The following is a 14,060-nucleotide window of genomic DNA, read 5'->3' as shown; positions in this document are numbered from 1 at the left end:
GATGTCCTCGAGGAGGTGTGTTCAATGACTGTCTGTCACTAGAGCCCCCTACCCTCTCCCCTGGGACTCACAGGAGTCAAGACAGCCCCTGCCTGGACAATTATCAGCAGGCGGGCCGGGCGGCAAACCTGTGAATTTCCGCGGCCCTGGGTGGCTCACGGCCTTAACCACGCCTTCAGCAACCAGCCCTGCAGAGCAGAGACTGATTAAATGAACTCTCTGCTCCGGTGCCCGATTGGTGACTTCCGATCCCCCCAAAGATAAGGAGCCTTCCACGTGACATGTGTCACAGTGTTCTGTTGTCAAACAATTTAATGCGATCCAGAAGACAGTGCGTGCCCGCAGCTCCTTGTGGATCCGGTGCCCTGTCTGTTGTTTTTCCGGAAAGTCCTCCGATCCACTGTGAACACGCGTGTGGTGCACTTATTGGGCAGAGGCAGACAGACGGGAAACTAGCAGGCAGCTTTGATTTTCCTTGCCTATACAGTCGCTGCCTGCCAGAGTGGCACGTTTTAATCCGCAGTACCCGGCCCACATGTGCAGCCCAGTATTCTGGAGATCATGGGGCCAGTCACATTCAACCAGTGAGTCTGACTGCTGTAAACAACAAATCGAAGTGTTTAAAGGTACGTTAAATTGTTGGTGCACAGGTGCTGGGGATGTGTCTCATGCCACCTCACTTAACGTCTAGATAATAATTAGCTGCGGATGTTGGCACTCTAAAATTTCCCAGTTCCAACCATTTTTTCTTAGCATGTAAGATTTGTAGTTCGGTTTATACTCCATTCGAAAAAAAACGTAACTACAGACTGCATAGGATTAGATGATAATCTCACGCCTGGCAGGTCCTGGAAAACTTTGGAGATTTCGGACTGATAGCGGTGAGATGCTTTCAGCAGATCATGACCTATGCAAACATGTTTTTTGTCTGTTCCATACTTGCTCTTTTAAAGGAGATATTTGAAACTACACTGTAGTATGTCATAGACATGGCATACGAAGTGCCTTCCACTGTCATTGGGTCTAAACTACAGAATGTTACTGTGTCACTCTTGATGTCACTGGATTCCATTTTGTGATTCAGATAATAACTGGAGTTGCTGCATGGAGTCTGGATGGATGAGATCTCTAAGGATTAAACCTGCTTCTATTCAACTTAACTGCTTTTGGGAGTTATTATTGATGGAATTTCACACTGGCGTAGTCGGCAGAGAAGCTTCCTAGGAGATCTCAACACAACCTCAACCTACAACATCGTTTATTTAAAAAAAAAAAAAATAATAATTGGTAATTTCTGAGGTGTTAAGCTCTTGATCTACTTGGGGACGTTCCTCTCATCGTTACTTGTGTGGAGCTAAATTTCTGGACGGACTGGATCTGGACTGAACATGAAGATTGGACGGATTGTATTGGTATCTATCTTCGTATTCTGAGACATTCTGACATGGTTTTGGAACGACGTGTATCCTGAGTCATCTGGGGTTGCACGAGATCGGCGAAATTTCTGGATTATTGGTGATTTCGGAAAAGCGCCGTTGGATTGTGCATCGTCCCGAGCTCGACTAACTTTTAAAACATCACAGTACTCTTACCGGCCTCGTGAATAGTTCTGCCGTGCTGCCTGGAGAGTGTTCGCCCTGAGAATTCCTGGTCGTTCCTTCTTCTCTTCATTCTGCTTCCCAGTCACCCCATTGTTTCTTCCTCGGGTACAAGTGAGCTCACACGCACAAGCGTTACTACGTGATGCACGCACAAGCATCACTACGTAGGGACGCATGATGTCATCCCGTGCATCACGTAACGTGGAAGCCATTTTAAAAGTTTGAGTGCGTTACCTGGCAACTAAAGAAGCTTTCCTTGATACGCACGCCTGGACTAAAGTGTGTATCTTAGCAATGAAGAAGCTTTCGCCGATACGCACGGCTTGAATCTTGGTGCGTTTCCTGGCAATAAAAAGGCTCTCGCCGATACGCACGGCTGTACTTCATTAAACATTCACGGAGTGAGCAACTGTCATTTTCTTGCATTTCGCATTGGGAGAGATAACTTTGGGCACGAAGAATCCCTTAAAATTTAGTTTAGTGTAATTAATTTAGGGAATACAATGATGTCAGCAATTTTTAGGTATTGATAGAGTGAATGCCATAACTTACTCCAATATAGGTTGTATTGTGAGCCACATATATAGTTTTTTTTGGTACTGCAGTTTTTGATAGCTGAATTAGACAGATCTTTATAGTTTTGTTGTATGTACCTTCAAGTCTGTTGAATTAGTAGGTGAAATATGCAGAACGTCACGGCAGCTCCATTTTTTTCTGTCAGAACCTGGTGACCCCAACATAAAATGGAAAAAATGGAAGGTAGTGTTTGAACGATATGCACGAGTATGTGGTCCCTCGCTTAGTGCGGAGAGGAGATCTGCTTTGCTGCTACATTGCTTGGGGTCAGAAGGACAGGATGTTTATGACCATCTTCCTGATCTATTGCGGGAGGAAGCAAATGGTCTCAATGATTATGAAATCTGCATAAAAAAACTAGATAAACATTGTTTGCCCAAAGTAAGTACCATTCTCGAAAGGTATACTTTTGCAAAAAGGATGCAGGCTGATGAAGAGACTGTAGAAGGTTACATAACGGTGTTGAGAAAACTTGCATCGTCGTGTAAATTTGATGGCATGACTGACGAACGCATACGTGACCAGTTTATGTTTGGTTGCAATATAGAGAAAGTAAGAGAAGAGCTGTGGTTGCGTGATGAACCTACCTTAGATGAAGTTTTAGTCGTTGCCAAGAGAATTGAACATTCCATTAAATGTGTCGCGGTTTTGAAGAAAGCCTCGTCTAATGATTGTAAAGTGCAAGAGGTTAGGAGTAAGGACAAAACGGAGATGAAAGTAAAAGACAAGATTCAGAAAGAGTTTCAATCGACAAATGGAAAGACGAATGAGAAGTGGATTAATAGCAAGTGTTTTAGATGTGGAAAGTTGGGGCATTTAGCAAATAATCCGAAGTGTCCGGCTCTTGGATCAATGTGTTCAAAGTGTAAAAAGAAAGGCCACTTTACTGCTTTGTGCAACAGTAGAAATGCAACAAATGTGAAAGAAGTTCATGTGAGGGAAAGCAGCTATGACGAGTTTGGTCCTGGGGGATATGAGTGTGGTCAGATTGTCGTACAAGTGGTAACTGGGGAGAAGAATAGAAATTCTCCGATTGATGAGATTTTGGTAGAGGGAAAAAAGACCAAAATCTTATTTGATTCGGGGGCGAAAATCACAATTGTATCTAGTGATTTCTTTATGAATAACTTAAAAAGTAAGGTTAATCTTTTAAAGCCAGACATAAGGCCATTGGCTTATGGTGGTGAGCCCATCAAATTACATGGTTACTTTGTAGGTTTAATTGAATACAAAGAGAGATTAATTTCAGGCAAGATTTATGTCTCAAAAAAAGGGGACAGCATTATAAGCTGGATTCATCAAGGGGATCTTGGGGTCTTTCTAGATCCTAATGGTGTTCCTCCTATTCAATTGAAAGGGGATGTAAACTCCATTGGAAGGGTGGAGCATGTTAAGGTGGAGATTGATCTAGTTGATAGTCTTAAAAAAGAGTATCCTAATGTGTTCAGAAAAGAATTAGGTTGTCTCAAGGGTTACAAACATAAAATATTACTTAAAAGAGATGCCATTCCTATATGTTGTAAGGTGAGAAATGTACCCCTTTCGGTGAGGGACGACATGCATGAAGAGATTGGGAAATTAAAGAAGGGCGGCATCATAGAGGAGGTCGAAGGGACCGAATGGTTGGCCCCGGTAGTGGCAGCTCGCAAACCCAATGGGGATCTGAGACTTTGCATAGACTTGAGACAGCTTAATAAATGTGTGATTATTGACAAATACCCCTTACCCAACATTAATGAATTAATGTCTCTTTTGGGGGGAGCTAAAGTATTTAGCACAATTGACTTGACTTCGGCGTATCACCAAATAGAACTGGAAGAGTCGTGTAGGGATTATACTGCCTTCATAACGCCATTTGGTACTTTTAGATTCAAACGGATGCCATTTGGGCTGGTATCGGCCTCTTCTGTGTTTCAGAGGGTTATGGAAAACTTGCTACAAGGTTTACCAGGCATTTATGTTTATCAGGATGATATCTTAGTTTTTGGGCAAGATTCTAGTCAACATGATGTTCGCCTGAGGTCGGCTTTGAGAAGATTATCTGAACACAACTTAACAATAAAGGCAGAAAAATGTAGATTTAGGACTAACTCCATTGACAATTTAGGTCATAACATAACGAGTGAGGGTGTGAAACCTAAAGAGAACTTGATTAATACAATTCAAGAGATATGTTCTCCTTCTAGTAAAAGTGAACTCATGAAATTCTTAGGGGTGGTTGAATACTACTCAAAATTCGTGAAGAATTTTGCTAGTCACACAGTGAACATGAGGCACCTACTTAAGAAAGGTGTGGATTTTCTGTGGACGGAAGACTGTGAGCATGAATTCCTAGACATAAAAAGTAAACTGAAGGCTGCTCCTTCACTTGCTAGTTTTAATCCTAAAATCAAACCTGTTCTTATCACAGATGCAAGTGAGAAGGGTTTAGGCGCAGTTTGAGGGTGGCACTTACACGGTCATGTGTTTGTCACGTAGCCTCAAAGATCCGGAAACAAGGTATTCCGTGGTGGAACGTGAATCTCTTGCGGTGTACTGGGCGGTTAAGAAGTTGAAGAAGTTTCTTTGGGGTATTAACTTTGAGGTCAGGACAGACCACAAGCCGCTGGTTGAGATATTCAGCAAAAAGGGTCTAAATTTGATATCCAGCAGAATCACTAGATGGGTGATAGGATTGCAGGAGTTTAATTTTGACATAAAGTACATACCAGGTGTTGAAAACAATGTTGCTGATGTATTGTCACGTCTTACGCCTAGGAAAACAGCTGAGGAGGATGATTGGGAAGATTCTGAAGAATTGGTGTGTGTTGTAGATCAGGGTATCATTAGTGAGGAGAGATGGTGTAAAGAAATGTCTATGGATAGTGTGTTGAATGAAGTCATGGATTTGGTTAGGAAGGGCTGGATCAGTAACAAAATTGGATCGTCTGATTCTAGGAAATTTTGGGCAGTACACAATGAGTTATCAACAGATAATAATCTCTTGTTTAGAGGAACGAGGTTGATTCCTCCTTCTAGCCTTAGGAAAGAACTTATAGACTTGGTACATTCTTCCCATGCAGGCATTACTAAGTCAAAAGAGCGCTTGAGGATGTCATATTGGTGGCCGGGCATGGATTTAGAAGTGGAACGTGCTATTCGAGATTGCGTACCATGTACATTAAGTGAAAAGTCTAAGTGTACGCGGGTTCAGCACATGGTGGTAAGGAAACGTCCTTTGAATCCGTGGCAAGACATTGCCATGGATATTCTGGGTCCTATTCACTCTAATGGATCTCAATCATTCGTGTTGGTGGTGATTGATATGTTTTCTCGGTGGCCAGAGGTTTTCTTTTTGTCAAGTCTAGACTCATTTCACATTATTAAATGTTTGAAAAACTTATTCTCGAAAGAGGGTATTCCCAATTCAATATTAACAGACAATGGGGTGCAATTTGTGTCTAATGACATGAGAAGATTCTTAGCATCCAAGGGTATCTCTCACAAGTTGTGCTCTCTTTATCATCCCGAGACTAACGGAATGGTGGAGAGATTTAACAGGGTAATCAAGGAGACCATTGCGTTGTCAAAATCTATGTCATTGAATTGGAAAGATGAAGTTTTTAAAAAAATAGAGGAGTTTAGATTGTCTCCTCATTCAACTACGGGTAAAACCCCCTTTTTGCTGTCCGTGGGAGAGTTCCCAATACTAATGTTGAACCAACATGGGTCAACAATTATGAATTGGAAAGAGGTAAAGAAAAGGAGTGTGATAAGAACATGATTCAGATGAGAGAAGAAGGGAAAAGCAATTCAAGGAAGGTTTACTTTGATTGAAAAAAAGTGTTAAGGTGACTAAGGTTATGGTGGGTGACTTGGTGATGATTAAACGTCCTGGGTTGATGGGAAATTCTACTTCCAAGTTCATGAAACCTATGAGAGTTATTAAGGTTTTTAAAAATGCAATAAAGATGCAGGGTCATAGGATTTGGAACTTGAACAGGGTTGTAGTGGTAAAAGGCAGGTTAGATGGGTGTTGTGGTAAGGATGATAATGTGGATCCTGACTCTTCAGATAATGTTAGGAGTCGTGTTTCAACCAGGGTTTGCAAGAAACCTTCATATTTACTTGACTATGTGTAGTGAATATGTGTTATTCATTTTGATGTATATGTTTGTTTAGTTTTATTATAAAGTGATTCTTTAGTACTGTAATTTTAATGTGACGAGGGGAGGTGTGTAGTATGTCATAGATATGGCATACGAAGTGCCTTCCACTGTCATTGGGTCTAAACTACAGAATGTTACTGTGTCACTCTTGATGTCACAGGATTCCATTTTGTGATTCAGATAATAACTGGAGTTGCTGCATGGAGTCTGGATGGATGAGATCTCTAAGGATTAAACCTGCTTCTATTCAACGTAACTGCTTTTGGGAGTTATTATTGATGGAATTTCACATACACATTTATGAAGGCAATACTAGGTCCTCTTTTACACTTACAAGCGGCATCAGATATTACCTCTAAGTGAACTTTGGATTCCAATATGAACCACACCTTTGCTGCTGGTGTGGACCAGAAGACAAAACAAAAATGAATGTTTCCTAGTGTAATGTAACTGGTGCTCGTTTAAAGCGCTCCAATACCTTAATATCAAGTTCACGTTCTATAAAAAGAACTGTAAAAATAAATGCCTCAAGCTAATTTTCGGTTGCCCCTGGTGCATCAACACACTTTAAGTAGCTATTTAGAGTAAGAATTAAACTGTACGTGGGTTAGGTACCAGAACGTCCAGCCTTCACTTGCCTCACCATTAAGTGTTTTCTATCCTCATCTCAGGTTGTCCTGACTGAGCTTCCGCCTGAAACTGCCTGGTCCTGTAGAAGGACAAAAGTGAAGGGATTTTCTGGCCTTATTTAGCAGGCCAGCTATGTTTTCAACTCTCAACAGGATACTTTACACATGATCCCACCCATTTCACCAAGATTTATATGTGTTTAAGATTAGGATAAAATACTAGATGTAGACTAAGGAGAATGTAAATAAGCACAGGCCAACCACAATTGGTGAAATCTAATTAATACAAGTAGAATACATTTACACACAGAAGAGCCCAATTAAGTTAAGCCAGTATTTGACATTGGCAGAAATCCACAGATTTCCCACCCAATGAGCTATGATATTGAGCTGTCCCATGCTGGTTAGTCTAAGTGCCATATACTGTGCAAACGTTTCAGATATTAGAGCTTTAATGATGCAAGCCATCTTGGAATAATCTTTGATAAAGGAGGTGGTGCCAGTTGCCACTAGATCCGGTCTAGTGGTGTTGAAGAATCAGAAGTTTCCTTAATAATAAATTAGGTGGTTAGTGACCATTTCATTTCAGACGTGTTTCAGCAAAGAGGCACGTTTGAGATGTTTTTCTCTCTACATGAAAGTCATTGCTCGGTTTTCCTCTTGTTAAAGTGTCGCACAGTCTGACTCTGGTTAGTGCCCTTCCATTTCTGGTGCTTTGGAGCAGCAGTTTTAAGCTAGAGTTTCTCATTGCTCAAATGGGTGTAATTTCTGATATGTATATGTTTGCCTCGTCTTTATTGCTAGATTTTGCTCACGAGAAAGTGTCACTCATAGTCTTTGAAATGCCAATCATAATTACACTCAAATTATGAAAATGTCACACATAGCAATCTGGAAACTTGGCAGCTATGTAAGAAATAACGAGCTGCCAGTTCGAACGGTTTGTCCAACTATCCCCTTCGCACAGTAGTTACTTGTAAGCAAAGACCACTTTGCACACAAGGTGAGAAATTATTAATCTTGCATTAAGAATTCAGTGATGTTGGCTTCACTTGTAAGGCAATTTCCAGTCAGCTTTGCTACAAAAAAAAGGATGCTTTCTTACACTGTTGCTTGTTCAACCGCAATAAAGCGGCACTCAAAGTGTCACACGTAATGAATAGAAATATCACATGTAAGCACACTAAAACTGGAAAGATCACATTACGCAAACTGAAAACTTGTCAGCTCTAGAAAATACCATACCAAAATGCGGCGTCCTAATTACAAACCTCTGTCATCATTGGTGTCTGCACAGCAGGATGTTCACTCCTTCCTCTCGAGTGTCTTGTCTGGCAGTAGTTTAAAAAGCCGCCATTTTAGGAACAGGCAAAATATTGATCACGTCATGTGCTTCCTAAAGCGTGCGACTTAATCCTGAGATACGTCGCTCAAGCGTGAGGTCACGAGAAGACACAGTTTACTGAAAGGTCGCGCAGGCGCACACGTTCAGCAAAAATGGCGTTGGGCTCTACGGTGTATAAACTGCTCTTCCGCAGGACTTCAACGTTCACCTTGACTATTGTGGTGGGCGCCCTGTTCTTTGAACGGGCCTTTGACCAAGGGGCGGACGCTCTCTATGACCACCTAAACAAAGGGGTAAGTGAGAGACTGGGTCACCTTCAGAGAACGGGGTAGAGTCGGGAGAAAGTCACCTTGAGGGTTAAGGAAGAGGTGCTAGTTGAGTCGGGGGAACCGTGGTTTTAGGTGGTTATGGGTAAGCAGCGACTGTTGCGGGTATTTGGGGCCCGTCGATTGGATTAGAGAGGAACTAAAACCTGGAATGTTGGCAGCCTCTTAGAGCGGGCTGGCGAGAGGATGCTCGTCAGTGAGGCTGTTTATTTTTTTTATTTTAATGCGTTTTTATATAGCGCGGACTTTAGCCGAAGGTGTCGGAGCGCTTCACAATAGGAACAGTAATGATACATAAGGAGACAAATTACAAGTGAGCATGTTACACAATCAAACGTTACGTTACATGAGGCAATTGTGCAAGTATCAAGAGCAAACAAAATACAAGAGGTAGCAAACGATAGGTTACAAAAGGAAAAAGTTACAAAAGGAAAAAGTGACGTGTGCCGGTTACAAGAGCAAACCGAGTACAAATAGGTAAAAAAATTGCGATAAATGGCAGACACTCAAAACATTAAAACAAAAGTTACGTTACATGAGGCAGTGGGGGCCGTTGTGTGTGTATCAAAAGCAAACAAAATACAAGCGGTAGCAAACGATACATTACAAAAGGAAGGGTGACGTGTGCATGTTACAAAAGAGTACAAAGTACAAGTAGAGGTCTAATACTGCACTAAGTGGCAGACACTCAAAACACACTGGGAAGGCACTTCTATAGGCATGGAGAACAGAAATTCCTATAATGGAAGGACTTCCTTCAGAAAATAGAGGCTGTGAATTAAGTTTGTAAGTGTCTTTGAAGGAGGTCTTTGCTGTGTTGTGTTCTCGCGCACACCGTGCTGAAATTAACACTGATCTCGTAGTTTGGTCTCGAAGATAAATTTTCCTCCAGACGAGGATGTTCTCGAATGTACTCGACTCAACCCAAATGGGTATTTTTGGATACATAGTGTTATGTGCTCACCCTCCGGGGACACATATATAGCGGTTTCTGTTGTGCCCACTTCAACGCCCCCATACTCCGTTGACCTCACAGTGCTCTGTAAGTTTATATACTTTAAAATGTCATGCAGATATACTGCCACTGTCCGTCCACCATCTTTTTCTTATCACACTCCAAATAGTTCTAGTTAAACTGTTTGCAGAGTCCATCCACTAGTAGTGAGGTACATTAAACCAGTTATGTTCAGTAGTTTCATAGTGACCGAAAAATCTGTTAGTGAGTAACACACACTGTCAGGAGCAACAATGACCCTTGCTCAGGCCAAATTCAGCCTCTTCGACTCACTCCTCGAAAAGCAAGCCCATCCAGTAATCTGTTAGGTTAAATGCCACAAGAATGGACAGTGAGAACACGCACCCATGAGCAAGACATGGAACTGCAGATTCCCAGACACGACACTGGAGGTTTGCAAGTTGCCAATTCAATGCTTCTATACTACGTTTCTGGTAGAAACACCATTTGGCCTCTTGGCAAATAAAATAATTATTTGATTTCCTCCTCATTCCACCTGTTGATTGCGTAAACAAAATTAATACAACTATATATGTTCCTTGATGTTAACCAGACAGATTTCATGATGTTACCCCATGACCACCACTCACGCACTGAGCACGCAATTTAGAGGTCGTATCAAGACCTCTGCTTTCCTTCATTTTCCTGTAAACCAGAAAAGTTGTTGGGAAATCTGCATTGTGGTGCATCGTCACAGAAAGGAACAAAGAAACCTCTCTGCCGCCTTGTAAGCAGATCCTTTGGGTTAAGAGATGATAAATGTTACCCTGACTAAAACTATATGTATACAGAGAGATGCTATTTTGTAACATTAAGTAGTTCAAGCCCATTTTAGTATTCAGTCTCCTACCGTGAACGGATTTAATGAGATTTAAATAGTTGTCTAGCTGTTAAGCCGCCTAGACTTAGACATGGTGGCTGAATGAAGGCAAACACGTATGGCTAGTCAGAAATAATCTGCTGTCGCACCCCTTCATTACTAAGAGGTTTGATATCATATAGGTCCCAGACAAACAGCAGATCTGGAGTAGTATTGTGCATGGGTTGTCCTCATTGCATCAAAATCTTCTTAAGCATTGGTCCAAGAATGGCTTTATTCTACAAATATATATGACTGCAACTCTGCCCTCTCAGAGAACTTAAAATCCCTAGGTTTTATCCTGGACAGTAATTTTAACTTTACAAGTCAGCAATATCTCAGGTAGAAATGCAGACATCCAAACCCGTCACAGAATTACAGATTTCTCTCTCAATCTGACCAGAAATCTGAATCCTAACCACTGTAATGAGTCAAAACCTAAAGCATCCCACTTCTAACAAATTCATCCCTATATCCACTGGTGACTTCTAAGTGAGACGGTTTGATGACGTCTTATTCCATCTGTGTTTGAGCTTGGAAGCATGGTGTACTTAATGGCTCAGCTTCTCGCAACGTGTGCGCGGATATGTGACTTCTATTGGATTGTTAATTATTACCTTTTTCCTATTTCACAGTTATGCCCTCCGCCCTCTAATTATCTTATTGTGTTATGATCTTTTTATGTGGTATTATGTAAAGATCTTTGATTTTGTGCTTAGTACGCGCTATATAAAAAGCTTTAAATATAGACACACAGTGTATGCACAACTCTGGGGAGAAAAGAGCTAACCTGCTTTGTGCATCCCCAAAATATGTACATGTAGGGTGCATCGATAAGGAAGAGGGGTGTTTTACTAAAACGCCCCTCTTCCTTATTGATGCACCCTACATGTACATATTTTGGGGATGGATGGGTGAAACATCCCCCTCACATTGTCGGCACCCTGTGGGAGAAAGAAAGGGAGCATTACTCTGTTATCAATCGCGCATATGGGGAGGTTGAACACTTTACACACTTTTTAGGCATAGTAGGGTTGGAGCAATCCCTCATAGAAACTGTAGGCACACATCTGACGGCTGAAAGCATTGAACAAACCCACCTCCAGCCTCCTCACCCTTCAAAGAAATCTGAAGACTGGATGAAGTATTGCATTGAGAAAACAGAAGTTGAATTGGATTCATAGTTGAAGAGGACAAGAAGGGTTAATTATCTTATGTTTTCCAAACCCGCTCACCCTGCACACATTTTATATACAGTAGACGGGCGAGCAAAGGAGGAAGTGGTAAGGAGATGTAGATCGTAAAGTACGGAGATACAGGAAAGTGCAAGAAAGGAGTTTATGTATGTGTACAACCTTTATTGCTACATGATGCTAATAACTGTGATTTATCTTGTAGAGACTCTGGAAACACATAAAACACAATTATGAACAGAGCGAGGAGTAGATGGCAAGTGCAGCACTGATGACCAGGCTGTCGGAACCCATTGAAAACTGGCCTTACCCAGGGGCTAAGGATGGAGAGAGAAATGTCAACAGTTAATGTTTCCCCTTGGAACGCAGACGACCATCAACCACACAAGACCTGCCAATGCCTGAACTTTATTTTGCTTTCATAATATTTTCCTGGATGAATGACTTGTATTGAGGAAATAAATGTTCTTGAACACCTCCCAAGTATGATGCTGTTTTAATCTATACCCTTTGAGACGCAACAAATGTAAGCTGTGGTTAAATGCTTTGGTTATTGTGTATAATGAGACGAGATCCCAGTACATCACTGCTGCGGAGTGAACAGAAGGCCCCAACTTATAGATTTTTAAATCCAAATTTGTGCAACACTTTATTCGAAGCAAGTCATACCAGAGGGATGGGACCCTTGTTTTATGCCGTCAGTATGGCTTTTAGTATCACAAATTACATTGTTTGATCTTTCTTTTTACGAACCTTCCATTTTTAGGTCTAGGCTTGAGAGCAGCAGCGCGCATGTGCTGCTCTCGGCATCCAAGAGCTTCTTGGAATCCATACAGATTCTGAAGCTCTCGGAGGCAGAGTTGAAGCCCCGCCCATCTTTTCAATTGGCTAGAGTCAGCTTCCGTGCAAAACGCTCGCTTTTGATAGTAAAGGAGGCTTCTTAGTCCCTCCTTGTTGCCGCCTTGTCTCCTTTTTGGCCACACCCACCGGGATTTGATCTTTTACCGGTGGCGTGACACTGTCCCCTGCATTCATTCGCACGCACTTTTTTTCTTGGCATTTGGCTTTCAGCTTAAGCAAAGTCAGCTGCGTGTTTATTTTCGCATCGCGCTTTCACCTAAAGTAAAATAAACACGCAGTTGACTTTTGCTGAGGTGTGCCTCGCGCGCGCATTAACAGTGGAGCGCTTCGGAGGGGCACAAGGCGCCCATACATTCTAGTGAAGGTGAAACTCTTTCCGACTCAGCAGATCCATTCATGCAGTAATATATTTTGCTTCCTCAGAAGAAATTAGGAAAATGAACATCGATCCGAGCCATAAATTCCTGTGCCGTCTCATTTTAGGATCATACATTTGGAAGGAGATGCTCTGTTTTTCAGTGCGCTTTCAACTAAATGAGATAATTAACGTTGGGAAAAAAAACCCTGCAGTTCCCACTCGCTCCACCTCCCCCGGTCGTTCCCTAGTTATTGTGGTTTCGGACAAGAAGGTTCAAGGCAACCGCCCAAGCCGCGGTTATCTCGGGCGAAGGGGAAGAATGGCAGTTGTAAAACAGAATTGGAGAATGCACAAAAGCACTTTTTTTGTTTGTGTGTGATCAAAAAATGCGTAGGCGAGGCGGAAACATCCAAAAGACGGCACAAGAGTCGCGCAGAAAACAAACTCTCAGACATCCAATAATAAAAGTGCTAAATTAAATATACGTAGATATTTAAAGGTGTGTGTGTGTGTATATATATAGATGCAAATACATATTTCAGTCGAGTTGTATTTGATTTCAAATGACTGCATATGTGTGGCTATGTGGATCAATATTGTGTTGGGCATTATTACGGCTTGTTTACCTATTATTATGGAGTGTCATTTTGCATGTGTGTGTTATCTCGTTACTATGTCACATGCTACTATGTTTACTTATTGCTAAATTGTGATACGATTGCATGTAAATTCAGGTTCTCTTCTATTGCTATGATGTTTTGCTACCTTATATAATTTTTAACATGCCATTTGACACTGCTGTATGACGTTGTTACGTTATGACACATGACCCTACGTTTTCTTACTATGAACATGTGTAATTTTAGTTTGTCCGCGTTATACTGCTGTAATATGGCATGTGCTGTTATGTATTGTGTTCTTATATCCTGTTATACACTTTTGATGTACAATTTTCCGTGGCGTGCTTTCTTCCACTTCAAAGGCTACGCAGCTCACCCATTCATAAAAGATTGTGACAATCTCACAGTGCACAATATAGCTGCAGAGTCGTCTTTTATGTTTTCATGACTCAAGGAACATCTTTTAGCGCCATGGCACCCTCATATACTTCAGATGCAGTGACCCAGCGTCCCAAACATACTCACCAAA

The 14,060-nt window shown here is 41.6% G+C and overlaps 2 protein-coding genes across 4 annotated transcripts in view; one reads left to right on the top strand and one right to left on the bottom strand.

Moving 5' to 3' along the window:
- The window catches only part of ZMAT5 (zinc finger matrin-type 5), a 107,562-nt gene extending 99,201 nt beyond the window's left edge, over window positions 1-8,361 (bottom strand). The window contains exon 1 of one of the 3 annotated variants that reach the window (XM_085632936.1): window positions 8,226-8,361. The gene's annotated coding sequence lies outside the window, so the exon portion shown is untranslated. The remainder of the gene's footprint in view (window positions 1-8,225) is intronic. The other 2 variants (XM_085632937.1, XM_085632938.1) reach the window with 2 other exon arrangements.
- Window positions 8,362-8,410: 49 nt separating this feature from the next.
- Window positions 8,411-12,170, top strand: UQCR10 (ubiquinol-cytochrome c reductase, complex III subunit X). Its single transcript, XM_085632939.1, has 2 exons — window positions 8,411-8,592; window positions 11,898-12,170. The coding sequence occupies exons 1-2, from the start codon at window positions 8,452-8,454 to the stop codon at window positions 11,943-11,945; spliced, it is 189 nt and encodes a 62-aa protein (XP_085489065.1). The 5' UTR covers window positions 8,411-8,451; the 3' UTR covers window positions 11,946-12,170.
- The last annotated feature ends 1,890 nt before the right edge of the window (window positions 12,171-14,060 follow it).

Source organism: Triturus cristatus, chromosome 11 (assembly GCF_964204655.1).
Source record: "Triturus cristatus chromosome 11, aTriCri1.1, whole genome shotgun sequence".
NCBI lineage: Eukaryota > Metazoa > Chordata > Amphibia > Caudata > Salamandridae > Triturus > Triturus cristatus.
The sequence above is the reverse complement of the archived record's forward strand: the minus strand, read 5'-3'. Positions and strand labels throughout refer to the sequence as shown.